We start from the raw sequence: 22,180 nt of genomic DNA on the forward strand, positions 1-22,180 counted from the left end.
CTGAATTATTAAAATGTTTTACTTTTACTTTCTTACATATTTTTCAAGTCCGAAACAGTAATTCAAAACTCAACTATCGCGTTCTAATTTTTTAGTCAAAATAAGATGACCAGAATCATAAAACTTAGCATTCACAACATTAACCCTAGAAAAAATATGCATAATTAATAGAACATTAAAGCCAAAAGAATATCTGACAGAGCGAGAGAGAAATTAAGACTTCTTATGAAGTATGTTTCATTGACAATTACTCCATAACTGTGCACTCAGAATTTGTGGACATAACCTTACAAGCAGCGGAAAAGTCCAGCCCAAATGTCAAAACACAGAGCCAAATGAATCTGAATTTCCTAAAGAGACATTTTGAGGAAGAATGAATTCTTTCTTCTCCATTTCCCCATCCCTCTGTCCCAAAGAGGAGAATTTAAAATTATGTACTCTTTTGGCAATATTTTACAGAAAATAAATGCCAAGATAGAAGGACAATATTTAACTTAGTATTTCCTCTTCAATTCGTTTTTTATAGCAGACATGTTAATTTCATTTTGAACATGGTATGCCAAATAACCTGAACTTCCAGGAATGAAGTCATGTAGCTCCCCAAGAAATTTCTTCATGGCATCAATTGATATATAACCTACAGAATAAAATATATATATAGGAAATTCTATCATATTATCTGCTTTTCAATGTCTTTGATTTATTAGATAAGATTCCCAAAGAATGTTTTTAGAAAAGAAGTAAAAAGAAGAAATACCAGTGAGAAGATTCTCCGTGAAACTTGATAATTATCAGGGAACACCTTCCTCCCCCCTTCACCACTATCCCCCCAGGTTTCTACCTCCTTTTAAAACACAGATTCTTGATTTGCCACTTTGACTACAGAGAGTGTGATGTACAAGTTAGGGATGGAACATAAAAGTACCTAGACCAAAATAACTGGGACATGTGTGTGGCTTAGAATGTAATCACTTAGAATTACCTATCCAACTAGCTACTCACAGCACAAACAGCTAGCTCATCTTCCCTAGTAGAGCAAGCGACACTTTCCTGCACTGCTAACACTGAGATAACAGTCTTTATTAAAAAATTAATAGGAAAATTGTTATCACTGCTTGGTCAACAAAGGTTACAGGTGTGAGGAATTCTGATGTCATTAATAATCTGAAATAGATATGAGAATCAAAAAGAAAACCTAGAATGGGGAGAGCTTAAGGACTCAATGACTTTAAGCAATATTTCCTTGATAGCAGCTGCTCATCTGAGTGATAATGTTTCATGTGTAATATATGTTTGTGGTTTATACTAAAGTTGAAACCTGGTTTAAAAGTAGATACTGTATGAAAAAAATTCTGGTAGAGCTCAGGGATGACTGAATTTAGACCACCACCATTATCACCAGGTTATCTATACAGTTTGATTATTTATAATAGATAATAAATTCACAGTTAATAAATTAACTATGAAGCCAATCATATAAAATAGACTCGTATCTTTAAAGATATTTCAATCATAGCCATTTACTTCAGAAAATCTTTTAAAGCACAATTACTATACTCCATATTGTTCATGGTCTTTGCCTAACAGCTAGATTTCTATGTAAAATAAACTAGCACATAAAAATATTAATGTTTAATTAATTGCACATATACACTGTGTGAAGTTTCTAAAGATATATATGAGGATACAAAAATTTAAAATAATTACCATATTAATAAAAATATTCCTGTAAGTTAAAGAAGGATAGGACATTTATGCATAAAAATGGATTATTGTAGCAGTTTTGGAGTAGTTAGGACTTTAGGCTGAAGTTCACATACACCCAATTTAAACTAGCTTAAACAAAAGAGGAGTTTACTGGAAGGACATTGCCATATCAGTCAAACTATGAGGAAGGCAAACATATTGCTGGGAGTTGGAAATAACAAACATATTGCTGGGAGTCAGAAATAACTAGCACCAGCTCTCATGGCCATGTCACTAACCTCCAGTTTTTTCCTCTGCATGTTAGTTTCATTTTCCTCTCTTGACACAAGCTGGCTTTCCGTACATGGTAGAAAACATGCCCGCTGATAGCTCTTAAGTTTTATATCTTAGAGCTATGGTCACTTGAATAAGAATGACATGACTTGTTGCATTCCATGTCTAGAAATCCAGACAAAGAACTGTGATTGGCCCAGCTCAGATCAGGCATTCACTCCCAAACCAACTGTTGCGGGTAGGAGCAAGCTCATGTTTTAGAAAATGTAACCCAAATGAATTGGGAAGAAGAAAAGAGAGTTCTTAGGAAAGGCATTCTTGGTGGACAATTCCATATGAGTCTGTGGTAGCCAGCCCCCCCCAGATGGCCCTGAATGATCCCTATCTCCTGGTATTTACGAATTTGTGTAGTCTCCTCCTACTTTGTACTTGGGTTGGTCTATATGACCAGCAGCACTTGGCAGAAGTAATGATATGTCACTTCTGAGAATAGGATATAAAAAAGACATGGCTTCTGTCTGTCTTGGGCACACTCTTTCTCCCACTTGCATTTCACACTCTGAGGAAAGAAAGCTACCATGTTGTGAACAGCCCTATGGAAAAGTCCACTTGGTGAGGAGTCTAAGCCTTTTGCCAAAACCCAGCAAAAATCCAAGGCCTGCCAACAACCACATGCATGAGCTTCGAAATGGATTTTCCAGTCCCAGCTGTCCCTTGAAATAACTGCAGCCTGGCAAACAACGTGACTGCAACCTTATTAGAGATTATGAGACAGAAGTATCCAACTAAGATGCTCCAGGATTCCTGGCCCACAGAAACTATGTAATGGTAAGTGTCCATTGTTTTAAACTGCTAAGTTTTGGAGCAATTTGTTACACAGCAATAGATAATTAATACAGTATCTACTATAAGTTCCCAAACTTTTAATTATCAGAATATTTGTTTAAAAATTTTTGCCTGCAAGATATTTATCATTATTAGTAATTTTTTTCCTTTTATTAATCACACATGTAGCTGTTAATCAGAACTTTTTATCATGGGTAATAACCAGTGATATCAGACCTAGAGGATTTAATTCCAGTCAAAAACAAAAAACAGACCAAAAAAAAATCCGCTGATATTTTATGGGACATTGGTAATGCCTGTATATATTTTTGGTTGTCACAACTTAGGGGTCACGGGGGTGGGGAAAGGTTTCTGGATGGGATACTACTGGCATCTAGTGGGCACTGGCCAGGGTTGCCCTCTCCAACAAAGAATACCTGTCCTAAAATGCTGGCAGTTCCAGGACTGAGAAACCCTGTTCTACAGTATAGTCCAACTTGTACTTTCTAAAACCAAACATCTAATTAGTTTTATTTTAAGAGATTTAACATTGACTGAGTTGAACTCAACCCATTTTGAGGAAGAGACAGTCAAGGTATAGTCACAAAAATTGATACCACTGCCTAAATTAGAACTCTCATTCACTACATTTTCAATTAACACAAGATGATTTTCCCAACAAGAAGTTATTTCTTCCTGTACAAGCAGATGGGCATGACAAAAAAGGAAGGACTGTCACTTTACCTCAAAATTAAAGACAAATGAATTATCTTTTTTTTTTTTTTTTTTGGCCATACCGTGCAGGATCTTAGTTCTCCAACCAGGGATCAAACCCGTGCCCCCTGAAATGGAAGCATGGAGTCTTAAGGGGCATGGAGTCTTAACCACTGGACCACCAGAGAAGTCCCTGAATTATCTTTTAAAAAATGAAGCTTTCTTCCAAGAAAGTGTTATTTTAAAATTTAATTTAGAAATATAAAGAAGGAAGATAATTATTCAATTGCACAAATTAAAAAAATCAAAAATTTTACTTCTACTGATAAAATCAATACCAGCTTACCACAGGTTAAAATTATACTTTAAAGATTCTACTAATGATTATTTTTACAGTTCTTTTTTAGTTTGCTTTTATATAACACTGTCATGTCTTTTTGAACAGTCAGATGGCAATGAAACATAGAGCAACATTGTTACTTGTCCAAAACTAAGCATTTGTCTTTATTATGTGGCTGATTTTAATATTTATCATTGATCTTTATAATATGTTATCAAACACTTGGTAAGTCCAAATGAACAAAAGATATTTAGTACCTGGTGATGGAGTTGCCTGAAGCAAAATCAATACCAGTACTATACCACAACCATGGTTTAAGGTACCTACACTTTATCTGAATATGTAGGTGTAAGGATAAATCTAGGCAGCAATCAACTACTCCCAGTCTTAGTACTTAAGTACAGTTGACTCACCAGTAAGGTTGGGGTTAAGGGTGCCAACCCACCCTGTAGTCGAAAATCCACTTATAATATATAGCTAGCCCTGGGGATTCAAGGTTCCTCTTATCTGTAGTTCTACATCCACAAACTCAACCAACTGAGGATTATGTAGAACTGTAGCATTTATTATTGAAAAACATCCTCTTATAAGTGGACCCTCATAGTTCAAACCCATGTTGTCCAAAGGTCAACTGTACTTCTACTTAGTTCATTGTCCTTTGGAGTCAACAATTGCTCCTAAGAGTTCCAAAACTGACTTTTCTACTATCACAGTTGGATAGAAGTTTTCTTTGATGTCTCCAACACTCAGCCCAAAACTACACATTAAACGTTCTTTTTGAAGTGCTTTTCTGAAAGCTATTTTACATCACTCAAATGAACAGAAGAAAAAAAATAATAAAACAAATGTCTAGACAAATTGGTTAGAAGGAACAGTAATATGAGAGAAGACATTTAGGAATTTGTGAACTAGCTGCAAGAGGTAGTTTTGACACTGCTAAATAAAGAGAAAATGATAAATGTACAAATGATTTTATAATGAAATGTCAAAAAGCCTATACTGTTTAATTGCAGTGTCTTAAAAACAATTTTTTTAAAACCTCTATTTTTAAAATTATCAATGACCCTGCTGAATACTACCCAGATCAAATTATCCAAATATTATTTCCTTATCTCACCTCACGTAGCACTATCCAAATCCCAATGGTCACTTTTCAACTAGTTCCCTTGTTTGCACCCTCTCAATGTCAGCCTCAGTTAGCTGCCTTCTCTTTATGTTGGGCACTAGGAAACCCAAATATGGAGTCCATTGACACCTGGATGATCCATGAAAGGGCTTCTGGGCATAAGTGAGCCTCTTTAAATTACATGTAAATTTGTGTGTTATGTTTGTGTGTGTGTATGCTTAGGGAAAGGGACTTATGTTTCATCAGATTCTCAAAGGAAACTATAATCAGAATTGTCCATACAATTAATCTTCCAAATTGGGACACTTAAGAGTAAAGCAGAAACTAACACACCATTGTAAAGAAATTATACTCTGATAAAGATGTTAAAAAAATAAAAAAGAGTAAACACTAATGCCAGGACAACACGCATAAATTGGGACTGTCTTATGTAAACAGGGGTGTGTTTTCACCTTACCCATAGACCAGGATTTTTTTTTAACATCTTTATTGGAGTATAATTGCTTTACAATGGCGTGTTAGTTTCTGCTTCATGACAAATTGAATCAGCTATACATATACATATATCCCCATATCTCCTCCCTCTTGCGTCTCCCTCCCACCTTCCCTATCCCACCTCTCTTGGTGGCCACAAAGCACCAAGCTGATCTCCCTATGCTATGTGGCTGCTTTCCAGTAGCTATCTATTTTACATTTGGTAGTGTATATATGTCCATGCCACTCTCTTACTTCGTCTCAGCTTACCCTTCCCCCTCCCCGTGTCCTCAAGTCTATTCTCTACGTCTAGGGGCAGGACAGACCAGCATTTTAACACAGAAAATATGGAGCCTGTCTTTGGATTAGTTCTGCAGATTAATTTATTTAACGTGTGAATGATGTCTTCTATTAGCATGTATAATAGAGGGGGCTCTACTTTGTACAAAATATTCCCTTGTTTCTTCCCTACTTGGGTTGACTCTAAATTTTATTTTAAATTACCTGTTACCATGTTGTTCACTGGATAATTCTGAAGAGGGAAGTACATCTGCTTTTCTACAACTGGAGTCCTTATAAAATGCTTTTCTGTGCTATAAAATATAGAAACACATAGAAAGTCATGTTTATATTTTTTTGGACTTGTTTTACAAATGAGAAATGATTCCAGGCAATATATATAGCAATCTAATTGCTCTGTGATCAGACTTCAGTCTTACTGGGTGAAAACATTAACTACGAACTTCTTTGTGCTTCTAAGTAATACAAGGGCCCATACAGATATTTTTGGCTTTCTGGGCTGCTTCCTAAAACAAATATTTACTGAGTAAATACAGATGTGGGTCTTTTTCTCAATATTTTTGAAAGTATAATAATGCAATAATACTTTATAATTAGATAAAAAACAGATATACATATGTAATCTCAAATATGTTAAAAGAAAAGGCTCCATTTTAAATAATCACAGCATTTATTATTATTCAGTGTTCAAATAATTGGAACTCTATTAATTCGTATTTCCACACTTTAAAATAAATAAAAAATGATGTCTGGGAAAATCATGAGGTATACTAAGTGACTTCTGAGTTAAGAAGAAAAAAAGTTAAATTATTCTGAGTGTGGTTGTATAGTATATAATTAATTATATTCTAATTTTTAAAGAGCTAAGCAGTTTTCAACTAAAATATCCTATTTTCTAACTGCCAAATAACAATTTACTATATTTAGACTACATATAATCCATAGGTAATACAATTGTATGAAAATAAAAACCTTAATAAAAAATTGGAGTCATCCTTAAATTTATTTTCCTAAAAATTCTAAAATTACACTGAGTGATAACAAAGGTTTTACTTTCAATTTGTTTAAAAGTTAGAGTTCATCTAAACTCTTCTAAAAGAAACCATAGCTCAGTTAGGATGAGATCCTACAAATAAAGCAAAACAATATTCCCAGAAAACTCAGGGACTAAACAAGGATACCCATTATCATTGCTATTATTTGTCATGGCTCTAAAATTTCTGGCCAAGCAAAAAGAGATGAGGGAGGGGAGAGAAAGAAATGGAAGAGATATCTAGTGAAATGGAAGAGTTATATAGTGAAACGGAAGAAGAAATAGTTTCATTATTAACAAATGATATAAACGTGTACCCTGAAAAGCCAAGAGAATCAACTGAAATATTTTTAGAATCTTAAAGATTCCAAGTGGGTAAATATAAGACAAATACCCTCAAATAAATGACTTTTCTATGTCAGCAATAACTAATGAAGGAAGAAATGATCCAATCCACAATAGCAACAAAATTCATAAAAATCTAGGAATAACATAATAAGCAGTTTCTGATTCTATCTGTAGAAAAATCAGGAAACTTTACTAAGATATAGAAAAGAAAAATAAAGAAAAACAAAAAAGCATTGTCTTGGATAGGAATACTGAAAATTATAAAGACATCAATTCTTCTCAACCTTTAATATAATTCTCAATAAAATCCCAAAGGGATTTTAGTGTTTAAGAAAAAAATAATTCTAAAATTCACATGAACAATCACATGTTAGAAGATCTAATAGGAGGCAAGAACAAATTTACAATAGAATGAAAAAAAAAACCTAGGAATAATCTTAAAAGAAGTATAAGATTTATATGAAGGAAATATGAAAGTGTTTTTTAAGGGCCACAAAAGAAAACTTGAACAAGTAAGGAAAAAAATACCATTTTCTCAGATAGGAAGATTCAGCATCAAAGTCTCCCTAAATTAATCTATATTTTTTTGTAATGTCACTAAAAATAACAACAGAAGTTTTTGTTTTAATATGAACAAGCTGGTTCCAAAACTCAGATGGAAAAGTAAACCAGGAAGAATAGTTAACTAAGAAAATTTGGAAAAGAGTAAGGAGGAGGAACTAGCTCTAGATATTAAATCATATTATAAACAACTGAAACAGAATGGCACTGTTGCATGACAAATTAATGGAATCGAATATAAAGTCCAGAAATAGACCCAGATACTTATGTGGATTTAACCTAGGATAAAGGTGGCATTTCAGTAGAGTGGGGAAAAAGATGAATTATTCAATCAATATCCAAGAGTAGGTAACTATCTGAAAAAAAAAAGAAGGTAGATCGCCACCTCATATCTTACACCAAGATATATTCCAAACGTATCAAAGATTTGAATTTAAAAATAAAGAAATCACTAAGAAGAAACCATAGCAAAATAATAGTAATCTTAGAGAAGACTTTCCTAATTATGACATAAAACTCAAAAAGCCATTAAAGAAAATATTAATAAGAATGAATACATATAGTAAAAAATTTCTGAATGCAAAACCCAACATTTTTAAAGTCAAAAGACAAACATAAGCTAATAACTGTAATTTATTTCACAAAAAATTAATTCTCCTAAACGTAAAGGGTTCTTGCAAAAAAATAAAAGTCAATAGAAAAACGTGCAAAGGATATGAACAAACAGTTCACAGAATAGGAACTATAAATGGTTCTTAAACATATGAAAAGACATTCAACCTCACTCATAATGGCAATTCAGACAAAAAACTAGAGTAAGATACCACTTTATATCTATCAGATTAGGAAAGACCAAAACATATGTTAGCACACTGTGTTGGAGAAAGTATAGAAGAAAGAATGGTGACTAACCATCCCAGTTTACCCTAGATTGAGGGGTTTCTCAGGACATGGGCTTTTCAGTGCTAAAACCAGGACAGTCCCAAGCAAACCTGGATGGCTGGTTACCCTAGCCTGGAAAAGGTACTTAAATACACAAACAATAGGAATGTAAACTGGTTTAACCTCTATGGAGGGCAATTTGACAATGATTGTATCAAGGATACAAAATGTATATGCCTTTTGACCTAGCAATTCCCCTTCTAAGAATTACCCTAAAGACACTTGCACACATGCAAAATGACATTACATGATCAATCACTGAAGCACTGTTTTTAACAGCAACTTAGAAATTACCTGAAAGTCCAGTAAAATAGGAGACTAGTTAAATAAATTATGGTAAATCCATACAATAAAATAGTACACAGCACAAAAATGAAAAAGCTCTTTATGTAGTAATATGGAATGATCTCCAAGGTAAATTATTAAGAGAAAAAAGGCAAGGTGCTGAACAATGTTTATAGAATACTACTATTTGTGAAGTAGTATATGCATATATAAGAAACTGATAACATTGGGGTTGCCTCTGAGAGGGAAACTGGCTATCTAGGAGCCAGTATATTTCATAGTTTCCCCTTTTGTGTATCTTGGATTTTGAACCATATGAATATATTTCCTAAAAAATAATGAAAATTTGAAAGTAGAAAAATAATAAGTAGGCATGAAGAACTAAGGAAGAGATTTTTAAAAGGAGAGTATCACACTGGTCAGAATGGCCATCATCAAAAAATCTACAAACAATAAATGCTGGAGAGGGTGTGGAGAAAAGGGGACCCTCTTGCACTGTTGGTGGGAACATAACTTGATACAGCCACTATGGAGAACAGTATGGAGGTTCCTTAAAAAACTAAAAATAGAACTACCATACGACCCAGCAATCCCACTCTGGGCATATACCCTGAGAAAACCATAATTCAAAAAGAGTCATGTACCACAATGTTCATTGCAGCTCTATTTACAATAGCCAGGACATGGAAGCAACCTAAGTGTCCATCAACAGATGAATGGATGAAGAAGATGTGGCACATATATACAATGGAACATTACTCAGCCATAAAAAGAAACGAAGTTATCTGTAGTGAGGTGGATGGACCTAGAGTCTGTCATACAGAGTGAAGTCAGAAAGAGAAAAACAAATACCATGTGCTAACACATATATATGGAATCTAAAAAAAAAAAAAAAGGTCATGAAGAACCTAGGGGCAAGATGGGAATAAAGACGCAGACCTACTAGAGGATGGACTTGAGGACATGGGGAGGGGGAAGGGTAAGCTGGGACAAAGTGAGAGAGTGGCATGGACATATATACACTACCAAATGTAAAACAGCTAGCTAGTGAGAAGCAGCCGCATAGCACAGGGAGATCAGCTCGGTGCTTTGTGACCACCTAGAGGGGTGGGATAGGGAGGGTGGGAGGGAGGGAGATGCAAGAGGGAAGAGATATGGGGATATATGTATATGTATAATTGATTTACTTTGTTATAAAGCAGAAACTAACACACCATTGTAAAGCAATTATACTCCAATAAAGATGTTAAAAAAAAAATTCCCTGTGCTATACAGTAGGTCCTTGTTGACGATCTGTTTTATATAGAGTAGAGTGTGTATGTTAATCCCATGCTCCTAATTTATCCCTCCCCCCACCTTTCCCCTTTGGTAACCATAAGTTTGCTTTCTATGTCTGTGGGTCTGTTTATGTTTTGCATATAAGTTCATTTGTATCATTTTTTTAGATTCCACATATAAACAGTATCATTTGAAATAAATAAATAAATAAAAATAAGAGGAGAGTAATGAGTTTGGTACTTACTTGCCTTGTCAGGTATTAAAATACATAAAGTTATATAACTTAAAAGAATATTATGTTTATATCAAAATAGATCCATAGATTAATGGAATAAAACAAATAGTCTAAAAACAGATCTCCAGACATTAAACACAACATATGAGAATGGAAATCACATCAGTTGGAGATAGATTTATTCTTAAAAAACTGGTGGAAAATTCTTATTTGTAAGACAAAAATAAACTTCGATCTTCACCTATTACCATACATCAAAATAACTATCTGCAGAATTAAAAACCAATTTGATACCTGAATGGGAAAGGACTTTTCTGAACATAAAAGCGATAGAAGAAACAATAAAGGAAAAGTGATTAGTTTAACAATGTAAAAACTCAAAGCTTGTATCTCTAAAAAATATAAGCCAGAGAACAATCTGAGGAAATAATGTGACAAACTGGCAAAAGAATAATATAGCTAAAAATGTCAGACAAGTTGATAAGAAAAGCAATAAGACTCCCAATAGAAAATGGAGAAAGGATAAAAACAAGTCACAGAAAAGAAAATGTAAAATGCTAATAAATTCAAAAAGATTCAAACCTACTAGTAATCAAAGAAAAATGCAAATTAAAACAAGATGCTGGGCTTCCCTGGTGGCACAGTGGTTGAGAGTCCGCCTGCCGATGCAGGGGACACGGGTTCGTGCCCTGGTCCGGGAAGATCCCACATGCCGCAGAGCGGCTGGGCCCGTGAGCCATGGTCGCTGAGCCTGCGCATCCGGAGCTTGTGCTCCACAACAGGAGAGGCCACAGCAGTGAGAGGCCCGCGTACTGCAAAAAAATCCCACAAAAAACAAGATGCTATTTTTCATCTATTAAATTAGCACAAGCCTTCTTATTAATACTCAATATACTGATGAGGATGTGGTGAGACCAACACTGGTGGCAGTTTTAAATTTGTACTTTTGAGGGAAGCAACTGACAATAGGCATCATGGCCTTTAAAAATACTCATACCTCATTAATACCGTAAATTCCACATCTGAGAATTTACATTAAGAAAATTATCAAGGGAATTCCCTGGTGGTCGAGTGGTTAGGACTCTGTGCTTTCACTGCCAAGGGCCCGGGTTCTATCCCTGGTTGGGGAATTAAGATCCCACAAGCTACATGCCACAGCCAAAAGAAAAAAAAAAAATCTAAAAAGTAGAGAAAGATTTATTTTTAAAAAGATGTTCATGAAGGTGCCACAAGAGTAACAAATTGTAATTTTTAAAAAAAAATTAAAGGAAGGTGGTTAAACAGACAATAAGATTAAATGCCATATACAGCCATTACAAATCATAATATTAAATAAGGTTTTTCAGAATGGGGAACTGCCCATATAATATTAAATGGAAAATCAAGAGACAGACTATATCTGCAGTCTGACCTCAACTCTGCTTAATGTGTATGTCTATAAAAAGCTAGCAAGAAATGTACTAATGTTGATGGTGGTTATCTGAGTGGTGGGTTTGCTTATAATTTAAATTTTCTTTATTCTTTTCTTTTTTAGTAGTTTTTCTTTTTTTAGCATTTTCCATCTTGACAAATTACATGCTTTATATTTATAATAAAATAATTAAGAACAAGAAAAATAAGCAAAAATTCATGCCATTTTCAGAAGATCTGGGAACTTACTGGGAAAGGAAAACAGCATAGTGATTAAGAGTTTGGACTCTGGATCAGCTAGAGTCGGTGTCAAATTATGTTCACTACTTAAATAATATTGGGTGAATTATTTAGCTCTCTGAACCTGTTTCCTCAATTGTGAAATGAGGCTAATGCTATTTAACTGTCTTATAAGGTTGTGAGCATCAAATGAAATACTGTGAACTGCTTAGCTCACAAATGTCTTGTATTTGGCAAGTGTTCAAAAACTAGCTCACCACTTAGTGTTCACTATCACTAGTAGCATGCCAAAAAAATAAACTTCGAGTAGGGACAAAGTGTATTTTATCTATGTTTGCACTGCACCCTCTGGTGGTTCTACAAAGAAAAAGGCTCTAACTAGACACCTACTTTGTCTATTTTTGTTGTTGTTATTGGAAAATACTGGACATATTTTCCCCAGATTTGTAAGCCCTCTTTGTATATTAAGGAAAATAGCCTTTGTCAAATACTTTTTCAAGTGTATATTTTTCTTTTGTCTTGGTTTATGGTATTTTTATTTCCATGTGCAAGTTTAAAATATTTTTGGTAGTCATATTATCAATCTTTTCCTTATGCTTCTGCATTTTGCAGGACAACCATTTCTTTTTTCTTTTTTTTTTTAATTCTTTTTTTTTAAAATTTATTTGCTTGTGCCAGGTCTTAGTTGCGGCACTCGGGATCTTTAGTTGTGGCATGTGGGATATTTTAGTTGCAGCATTCAGGCTCTTAGTTGCAGCATGCAGGATCTAGTTCCCTGACCAGGGATCAAACATGGGCCCCATGCATTGGGAGTGGAGTCTTAACCCCTGGACCTCCAGGAAAGTCCCAGGACAACCATTTCTTGAAAAAAAAAAAACCATATATATCTGATGTCTTTCCAAGTCAAGTGAATCACTGGGAGTTACTTTACTTTTTAATTTCTATTTCCCATTCTTCTCTTAAAAGGTCACTTAGGATAACCATTTTCTTCTACTTCTATTTCATTTTTCTTCCTCTCCTTACCAGCTTCTTATCTCAGAAACCATAACAAGTTCAAAGGAGTGCTATACATAGAGATCCCAAAGACCTAGAATATGGATACTCAAACCCAAGCGGTGGATTATCTAGAAGTCATAGGACCATGAAGCAATAGTTTACTAAACTTAAAATAATTAAATATAAAACTTTATGTTAAATCAGATAATAACTTATTTCAAATTAAAGAAAAACAGGAGGTACAAAAGGTATAAAAAATTATGGGAAAAAACTTAAAATTAAAAAAACTATATAAATTAAACTCATTAATTCTTATATTGAAGAAAGATCATTTTTATTTCAGCAGCTAAATACCAGACTTTCATATAGTTAATGCTCCCTATGAACATATGAAAACCACTGAACTGGAAAATACAGAATTAGGACTAGATAATGAGTAAGTCTGAAACAAGGGGGCCTCTCAGAGATTGGACCTAACACGATGGCAAGTCCATGTCTGTTTGTCTTTTAAGATATAATTTTAATTTCTTAAACCAAAGTAGCCACTTTACGAACAATTTGGGAAGGAAAGGGGGAAATCACCCAGAACTCCCAATCCTAATAAAATTACTGCTAATATTTCTTTCTTTCTTATTATAATACATAGTTTAAAAATAATGTAACAGTGATCAAAATATACATAAAATTTTTGTTTATTTTCTGCAAGGATAGTCTAGCATAATAGTTAAATGCATGCATTCTGGAATTAGACTGACCCAGTTCAAATCCTGCTTCTTCCCATTTAGTAAAAGTTTGTATGACTTTGGGCAAATTACTTAATCTATATATACTTGATCTCTTTTTCTGTAAAATGGCAATGGTGATAATGATATCAATCTCATAAGACGACTGTGAAAATTAAATGAGATAAACACACAGTGTTCAAAGGTGTCTATACTTAATTGAATATCAGTGAAGTATACAAATTCAGTACCTTTTAGATAATTCTTTTTTGTGATCCGTTGCTAGTACACTGCTTTCCCTAAGGGACTTTATTTCATTTGGTGTTACTTCATCATGCTGAGAGCAAAAGAAATCACATTTAAAAAAATCAGCACACCAATGATGCAATCAATAATTTTTTTAAAAAAGTAAAGAAAAAAATTGGTAATATATATCAAGAGTCACAAAAATATTTATACACTCAGGTCCATCCCATCTAGTTTGGTGGGAAAAACTCACAAAATTTTGTACACACACACATACACACACAGAATTATATTATATATTTTTAGAGATACGTAAAGAAAGAAGACCAGGATTTTTAAAATATCAGCTGTGTTTGTATTAGATAGTAAAACTGACTGATTTTATTCTCTTTTTGATTTTTTGAAATTTTCCCTAATGTGGTCATATTACTTTTTAGTTTAAAAAAATAAGGAAACCAAAAAAAGTATTATTAATTTAAACTTTCTTAAAATCCTTGACTTGAAAACTCCTAGGTTTCCTGTGAACTACAAATCAAAAATATGAAGTAAGCTGAACAAATTAAGTTTCCCCTTAAAAATTAAAGTGGAGTATTTAGCTATGAAGTTACAAAAGAACTAAATGTATATTAAGCTTTTCCAAAAGATTATGTGAAAGTGACTGACCTCAGATACTGGTACCTATCACATAATATGTTTACTTAATATGCCATTAGGAAATTTCTATATTTGGGTCACAAATCCATTCCAAACAATAATAATGTTCCCCCAAATTACCTTCCAGGTTTACCCTTTATAAAAAGTATTTATTTCTTTATTTGGCTGCATCAGGTCTTGGTTGCAACGTGAAGGCTTGTCTGTAGCTTCTCTCTAGCTGTGGCACGTGGGCTCTAGAGCTTAGTTGCCCATGGCACGTGGGATCTTAGTTACCTGACCAGGGACTGAACCCACATACCCTGTATTGGAAGGCGGATTCTTAACCACTGGACCACCAGGGAAGTCCCCAGATTTACCCTTATTATTGCCATTGGATGAAGTACCTTCTACTTACATATTCCATGGTTACATTATTATAATTGGATAATACTCAACATCAATCAATATTTGAAAGAACAAAATCCTTTATCGTATAATCATACAATTTCTAGAGTCAACAGTCAGTACAGGCATGTGCTACTAATTTTTTAGTAGAAAGAAACATTAGATTGGATTGGAGCTGATAAAATCTGGTTCCACTTTGCTAACATCTGGTTATGTGAACTAAGTCAGGTCTTTACCTTCTTACCTCAATTTTCTCATTTCTAAAACAGAATGATTAAATTAACGAACTTTAAGGGCCTTTCGGTATACTCAATAACTATTATCAAATAATAACCATTCTACCACCACTCATGTCCCTGGAAACACTCTGACAAGTCAAGGATTAGATATTTGATCCTTAGTACAACATAGCCAACGATACTAAAAGAGCTATTATTTTCAGATGATGACGCTTTGGGAAGAAATAACAAGTTAATGAAAGGAATACAAAATGCATAAATTAATTGCTGGGCTTCAGACATAGAGATTTTCTCTCTTTTTATTTTGAAAAAATTCAAGCTTACTGAAAAGTTAAAGAATAATACAATAAGTACTATATACCTTTTGCCCAGATTCACAAAGTGTTAACATTTTTGCCACCCTGCATGCCCTCTCTCTCTCATTTTTTATTTTTGCTGGACCATTTGAAAATATTTGCAGATATTATGACATTTCACTCAATCTTTAGCATGCATTTTCTAAAAAAACAACAACATTATTTTATCATTTTAATACCACTATCATAATTAAGAAAATTAACATTAACTCAATATCACCTAATATATACATTGCATATTTAAATTTTTCCGACTGTCCTCAAAATTTCTTTTTTACATTTTTTTAAATTAAAAAATCCACAATCCATTCAAGGTTCATACATCACATTTGGTTCTTATGTCTCAATCTAGAACAGTCTGCCCTGTTTTTTTTTGTTTTTTTATGACATCGTTTTAAAGAGTCTAAGCCAGTTAGTTGCTTTGTGACATGTTCCATAATCTGGAATTATCTGAGTATTTACTCATGATTAGATTCACAATTTTGAACAAGAACACTACAAGATAATATTGTGTACTTTTCTTTTTTTGGCACCATGAGGTGGGCGAGATCTTATTTCCCTGACCAGGATTCGAACCGGGGCCATGGCAGTGAAAGTGCCGAGTCTTAACCACTGGATCCCCAGAGAATTCCCTATATTGTGTACTTTTTATTATATCACATCGAGCTGAACATAACAAGAGGTTGTTCCAATATTGGTGATGCTAAATTTTATCAGTTGGTTATGGTGGCGTCTGCCAGGTCCCTCCATTGTAAAGGTACAAGCATTGCTTGCCTTTGTAATTAATAAGTAATCATCAATGAAGTGATCATTTTAGATCATGATTTTAACACCCATTAATGACACTTGCCTAAACCAATTATTTTACTGGGGGTGGTACAGTGCGAATTTTCTATTCTATCATCCTTTCTTCGTTTATTACCTTTTATTCTGAAAGGAAATTTTCCCTTATCCCACCCTTTCCTTCCTTCCTTCCTTGCTTCCTTCCTTCTTCCTTTTCCACCTTTGTTCCTCCTTTCCTTCCTCTGTTCTTCCTTTTTTCTTTCTTTATGCTTTTGGAGTATCACTATGGAATCACGGATTTTTAAAAAAATTTAATGTATGGGCTTCCCTGGTGGTGCAGTGGTTAAGAATCCACCTGCCAATGCAGGGGACACGGGTTCGAGCCCTGGTCTGGGAATATCCCACATGCCGCGGAGCAACTAAGCCTATGTGCCACAACTACTGAGTCTGCACTCTAGAGCCCGGAAGCCACAACTACTGAGCCTGCGTGCCACAACTATTGAAGCCCGTGCGCCTAGAGCCCGTGCTCCGCAACAAGAGAAGCCACCGCAATGAGAAGCCCACCCACCACAACGAAGAGTAGCCCCCGCTCGCTGCAACTATAGAAAGCCCGTGAGCATCAACAAAGACCCAATGCAGCCAAAAATAAATAAATTTATATTTAAAAAAAATTAATGTATATAATCCATTATTCTTTTTGATGCTCAAATTATCCCAAATTTGGCTTTGCATAAAGATTCTGAAATAAGTCACAAGCACAGGCAAATTTGAGGCAGGATGGCAAAAGCTAAAAAACTTTCAGTATTGCACACATTTATTAAGGGGTATTATTCATAACATTTAACAAATGGTACGACACAGGAATTAATCAAATAGCATCTACACTGGCAGTAAAGAACTGGTAAATACTGTGTACCTATTACTCCCTTAATATTACTGAGATTTCCAAGTTTTTTCAAATTTTCAAGTTTTTACGTGAATAATTTTATTCATACAAAAAAATCTCAATTTTACTAAGGTACTAGTGTAAAAATAATGTCAAACTAGATATGTTCAATAAAAGCATGTCCTTTAAGTTCCTTACTCTGGGTCATTGGTGCTAACATATCACAAGTAAGCATTTTTAAGATTACATTGCTTTCAAAATTTTTTGAAACTGTAGATTCTAATCGAGCACCTTAATTTACTCTTACCTTTTCTATCAGAGAATGTTGGTCTTGTTCCCAAATAAAACTACCAATTTTTCTTCTTATTTCTGTAGTAAGAAAAACAAATCCAATACTGTTTTTTAAAAAGTAACTTTGTAGAATTTTCTGAATTTTGTTTAGGTTTCAAATTTCTAAGTCAGTATTATTCCACTTGCATCAAAAGTACCTAAGATACTTGTTTAAAATGCAGATTCTTATTGAGCCAGATCATTGAGGAGAAGCTGGGGAATTGCATTTCTAACAAACTCTCCAGATCACTCCAGTGCATTATGAGAATCATTGTTGTAAACTTTCTTGGCTGCAATACATATCTTCATCTGATGTCAGTGTCTTTAGGCCAAGCATTATAAAGAAGACAACTGTCTAGTCAAAATAAAAGGCATAGGGCTTCCCTGGTGGCGCAGTGGTTGAGAGTCTGCCTGCCGATGCAGGGGACACGGGTTCGTGCCCCGGTCCGGGAAGATCCCACATGCCGCGGAGTGGCTGGGCCCATTCCATGGCTGCTGAGCCTGCGCGTCTGGAGCCTGTGCTCCGCAACGGGAGAGGCCACAACAGTGAGAGGCCCGCGTACCGCAAAAAATAAATAAATAAATAAAAGGCATAAAATTCCTGAATCTGTAGAGTGCTTCAAGAATTTACTTTGTTAAAAAAGAGGTTGGATGAACAACATGTCTAGTGGGCGTGGTAGTACAGGAATTCTACAATGCTCAGCATGTCAAAGGACTATGAAATTATCTTAAATCAATGATCTCAAAAGTTTCCACAGTATACCACTCAAGGACAAAAAGTTAACATTCCTCTAGACCTAAGCTGTCCAATATAGCAGCCACTAGACTAGATACATATTGAGATGTGTGGCTAGTCCAAAACGAGACGTGCTGTAAGTTTAAAATAAACAATGGATTTCAAATCCAGTATCAAAAAAGAATGTAAAATTTATCAATAATTTTTATATTGATTATATATTGAAATGATAATATTTTAGATACATTAGGTTAAATAAAATATTTCTTAAAATTAACTTCATCTCTTATTAGTTTTAATGTGGGTATTAGAAAATTTTAAATTAGTGTGTGGCTTACACTTGTTTGCCTCTCACACTTCTACTAGACAATCCTGGTCTAGGTGAATAATAATGCATACTTTTCATTTTTAAAAAGGATCATGTTTTCATTTAAAACAATTTTTTTAAAAAAATTGAATGCATTTTAATGTAAGATGCTAAACACAAAGACTTAATAGGAGTGATAATTTAAAATTAGATCAGATAGTCATTCCACAATATAAGTTCCCTGAAGGTGGGTATTCTCTGATTTGCAGTTTTTGAGTAAATCAATTCTCCTATCCAGTCATTAATTTATTTGCATAACCACTTAGAACAATTTATTTTTATAAATTATAACTAGGTCTCACCAGGACATCAACTATAGAAGGAACCCAATCTTTGGGGTTTCCAAAGCTCTTCTATAGAAACATTTTTCAAGTTTTTTTGTTTTTTTTTAAATACTCTGCTCACTGGGAATTTTTACTACTTTCAGTCTGTCTTTCTAGGGATGGACACATACACATCGAAAAACACATCAAGAATTGGACAATAATGCAAGACTTACAAAAATGGGATATTTAAAGTTAGTCCATAAAAGATAGGTAGGATTTGGACAGAACAGGATAAGAAAGGGGGTTCCAAGCAGGGAAAACTAAAAGGACCAATCTCAGAAGCAATTTATTCACTTGCCCTTTACTTGATAGGGTTGCTGAAATAATTAATGTGAAAGTACTTTCAATAATATAAAGAACAATATAAATATATGGGTTTATTATCACACTGAATCTTGAAATATCAGGAAAAACATCCAGAAAAATAATGGTGAGATTCAAAACTAGCAACGAACATTTATTATATACTCACAGGTCAGACTACTTAATATATTATCTCATTTTATCCTCAAAACAACTCGGGAGGTGACAAAATTAGTAAGTGTTGGATCCTAGCCAGTGAACACTGTGAGGACAAGATCTGTATCTTACTCACCACTGAATCCCCAGCACCTTGGTTGAAACGTGGCACACAATAAGAGCTCAATAAGAGCTCAGTGAACGTGTGAATGAATGATAAAGTGAGGATGCACACCCAAGGCAATCTGATCCAAAGTACATGCTTTTCTATTTATATTAAATGATACAAAACACAAAAATCTCTGAGAACAAAGATCAGTAAAGTTGGGTGACATAGCTGGATTTGGCAGTCTAACAGAGATTAGATGAAAGATCTTTGCTAACCTTTTTGAAGGCATTCAGGAGGAAGAATAAAATGACCTAAAGCCACCGAGTTTTTTATTTCAGCATTAGCTACTGCAGAGAGATAGCAGGCGTGAAAAACTGTAGCATTATCTTCTATGTAATCAAGACTCTGATATATTCTAGGAGAAAGAAAGGAAATATTTGAAATTATGAAATGAACAAGAATGTATTCAACATTTCAAAACAGAATAAATGAACAGAAAGAGAATTATTGGTAGGTAATCAGGAGACTGGGGGTGGGGGAGTGAAGGGGTGAGAAGGGGATCAGCCAGGACGGTGATCAGACGTCTGTTTTGTAAACATAATCGGACCGCAATGTGAAGGGGGATCACAGGTGGACAGTTGGAGGCACAGCAACCTCTCAGATAGACTACTGTGATTTGGGGATAAGAGGTAATTTACGGTGTATACTAAGATAGTGGCAGGAAGAACAAAGAACATTTACAGGGGCACAATCCATGGTGTTTGGTCATGGATTAATTGGATTAATTAATGGATTAATGGGGATAGGGGTTATTATTCAAAAGAAACTACCAAGGTTTTAAGTTTAAGAACACAGCAGCTGGTACAGGTATGAGAGGCAATCAGGAGATTTGGTTTAAACATGTTGAATATGAGGGTCCTTCAAGGCGCCACGGGGATGTGGGAGATTCAAATGGAAACACACCACTGGAACTCGGGAAAAGATCTGAGGACCAGGTAGGAAGCCATGCCATTGCGGCAGAAAAGAGAGGAGAAAGGTTAGCTATTCCCGCGCCTACTTCCTCCCCGCACATCTAGGATTGGACTGAAAACTTGATCGTTTCCAGTATCTTCCTATTATTAATATTTATTAGTGGACTGCAACTTCTATCTCCAAATCCTGGCTCCTCATGACCCAAAAGGTACTGCCTGGTGGGCTTCAGGTACCTCAGCGTGTCTGGGTGTGAGGCATCGCAGCTGAACAAGAAATCGGCGGCCCTCGGGTCACTGATGGTCCCCCCTTCGGCCACTGTGGAGGCAAGAGCACAGGGTAAGCCCATCAAGTGTCCTGCGGCCAAGGTACCAGAGGGAGGAAGGGGTGCTCCCCTCCCCACCTCAGCCACCCGCTTCTGCCCAGCTTCCTACCCCAGAACTGCCTCAGGTTGCAGCTGACGCTGCGGCAGAACCAAGCCCGCTGCCCTTGAAACATGGCGCCGCCTCACACGCCTCACAAGCGAGGAGGTGGGGGGAGGGGGCCAGGAGCCGAGATCACTGATTGGTCGGACGTCTGAAGCCAGCTCCATGATTGGTTCTCAGAGTAATGAGCGGGGAAAGCCTGAGGCGCAACGGAGAAGGTTCCCGTCGCTGCCAGCCTGTGCGGACCAGCTCGTGGTATTGTGAGGAGGACCCTCAGCTTCCCCGGACTCGGTGGAGGACGCAGGTCAGTCGTGCTTGTGAAATTTAAACCCTAAGTATTAAAAAAGTTGTGCTGTGTTATTATTTTGAAGCAAAACTCATTTTATCACTTCATCTATAAATGTTTCAGCTGGAATCTCTAAAAGATGAAGACGTCTTAAAAAACAGTACCATTGGGGCTTCCCTGGTGGCGCAGTGGTTGAGAGTCCGTCTGCCAATGCAGGGGACACGGGTACTGTGCCCCGGTCCGCGAAGATCCCACATGCCGCGGAGCGGCTGGCCCTGTGAGCTATGGCCGCTGAGCCTGTGTGTCCGGAGCCTGTGCTCCACAACGGGAGAGGCCACAACAGTGAGAGGCCCGCGTACCACAAAAAAAAAAAAAAAAAAAAAAAATCATTGGACTTCCCTGGCGGTCCAGTGGTTAACACTCCGCACTTCCACTGCAGGGGACAGGGCTTCTATCCCTGTTCCGGGAACTAAGATCCCACATGGTACATCCCACATGCCGAATGGTGCAGGCAAAAAAAAAAAAATTAAAAAATAGCAATTCTTCAATATAGTCATATATCACCAGTGTTCAAATTATGTTTTCTTTATAGTTTCCCCATCCCCCGCCTTACATAAGTTTTAATAAGCTATATTTTTCTGGCGTTGGGTCCACTTAATCTAAAATTTCAAAAATATTGATAAAAAGTTGACCATAAAACCTTCTATAATATTTTGTAATGTCTGCAGGCTCTGTGGCAGTTGTTCCTTTTCCATTTCTGATATTAGTTACTGATGTTAGTGCCTTCTTTTCATTTCTTAGTCTCACCAGAAGTTT

The 22,180-nt window shown here is 35.5% G+C and overlaps 1 protein-coding gene across 1 annotated transcript; it reads right to left on the reverse strand.

The window, feature by feature from the left end:
* Nucleotides 1–475: 475 nt before the first annotated feature.
* On the reverse strand, nucleotides 476–21,173 carry TERB2 (telomere repeat binding bouquet formation protein 2). The gene is made up of 7 exons (XM_004281258.2): nucleotides 21,088–21,173; nucleotides 20,890–20,971; nucleotides 19,960–20,099; nucleotides 17,665–17,726; nucleotides 14,061–14,146; nucleotides 5,964–6,052; nucleotides 476–637 (listed from the first exon to the last, which is right to left on the reverse strand). Exons 1-7 carry the CDS (start codon nucleotides 21,149–21,151, stop codon nucleotides 495–497), a joined length of 666 nt encoding a protein of 221 aa, XP_004281306.1. The 5' UTR covers nucleotides 21,152–21,173; the 3' UTR covers nucleotides 476–494.
* Between the last annotated feature and the right edge of the window lie 1,007 nt (nucleotides 21,174–22,180).

The sequence above is a fragment of the Orcinus orca genome, chromosome 2, assembly GCF_937001465.1.
Source record: "Orcinus orca chromosome 2, mOrcOrc1.1, whole genome shotgun sequence".
Lineage (NCBI taxonomy): Eukaryota > Metazoa > Chordata > Mammalia > Artiodactyla > Delphinidae > Orcinus > Orcinus orca.

Bases quoted from the DNA above. Each gene is read 5' to 3' on its own strand.
- TERB2 (XM_004281258.2), bottom strand. From the start codon at position 21,151: ATGTTTCAAGGGCAGCGGGCTTGGTTCTGCCGCAGCGTCAGCTGCAAC. The intron at 6,053-14,060 runs GTACTGAATTTG...TATATTTTATAG, and splicing joins AAAAAAGAATTATCTAAAAG to CACAGAAAAGCATTTTATAA. The intron at 638-5,963 runs GTAATTTAAAAT...TTTATTCTGTAG, and splicing joins AGTGAACAACATGGTAACAG to GTTATATATCAATTGATGCC.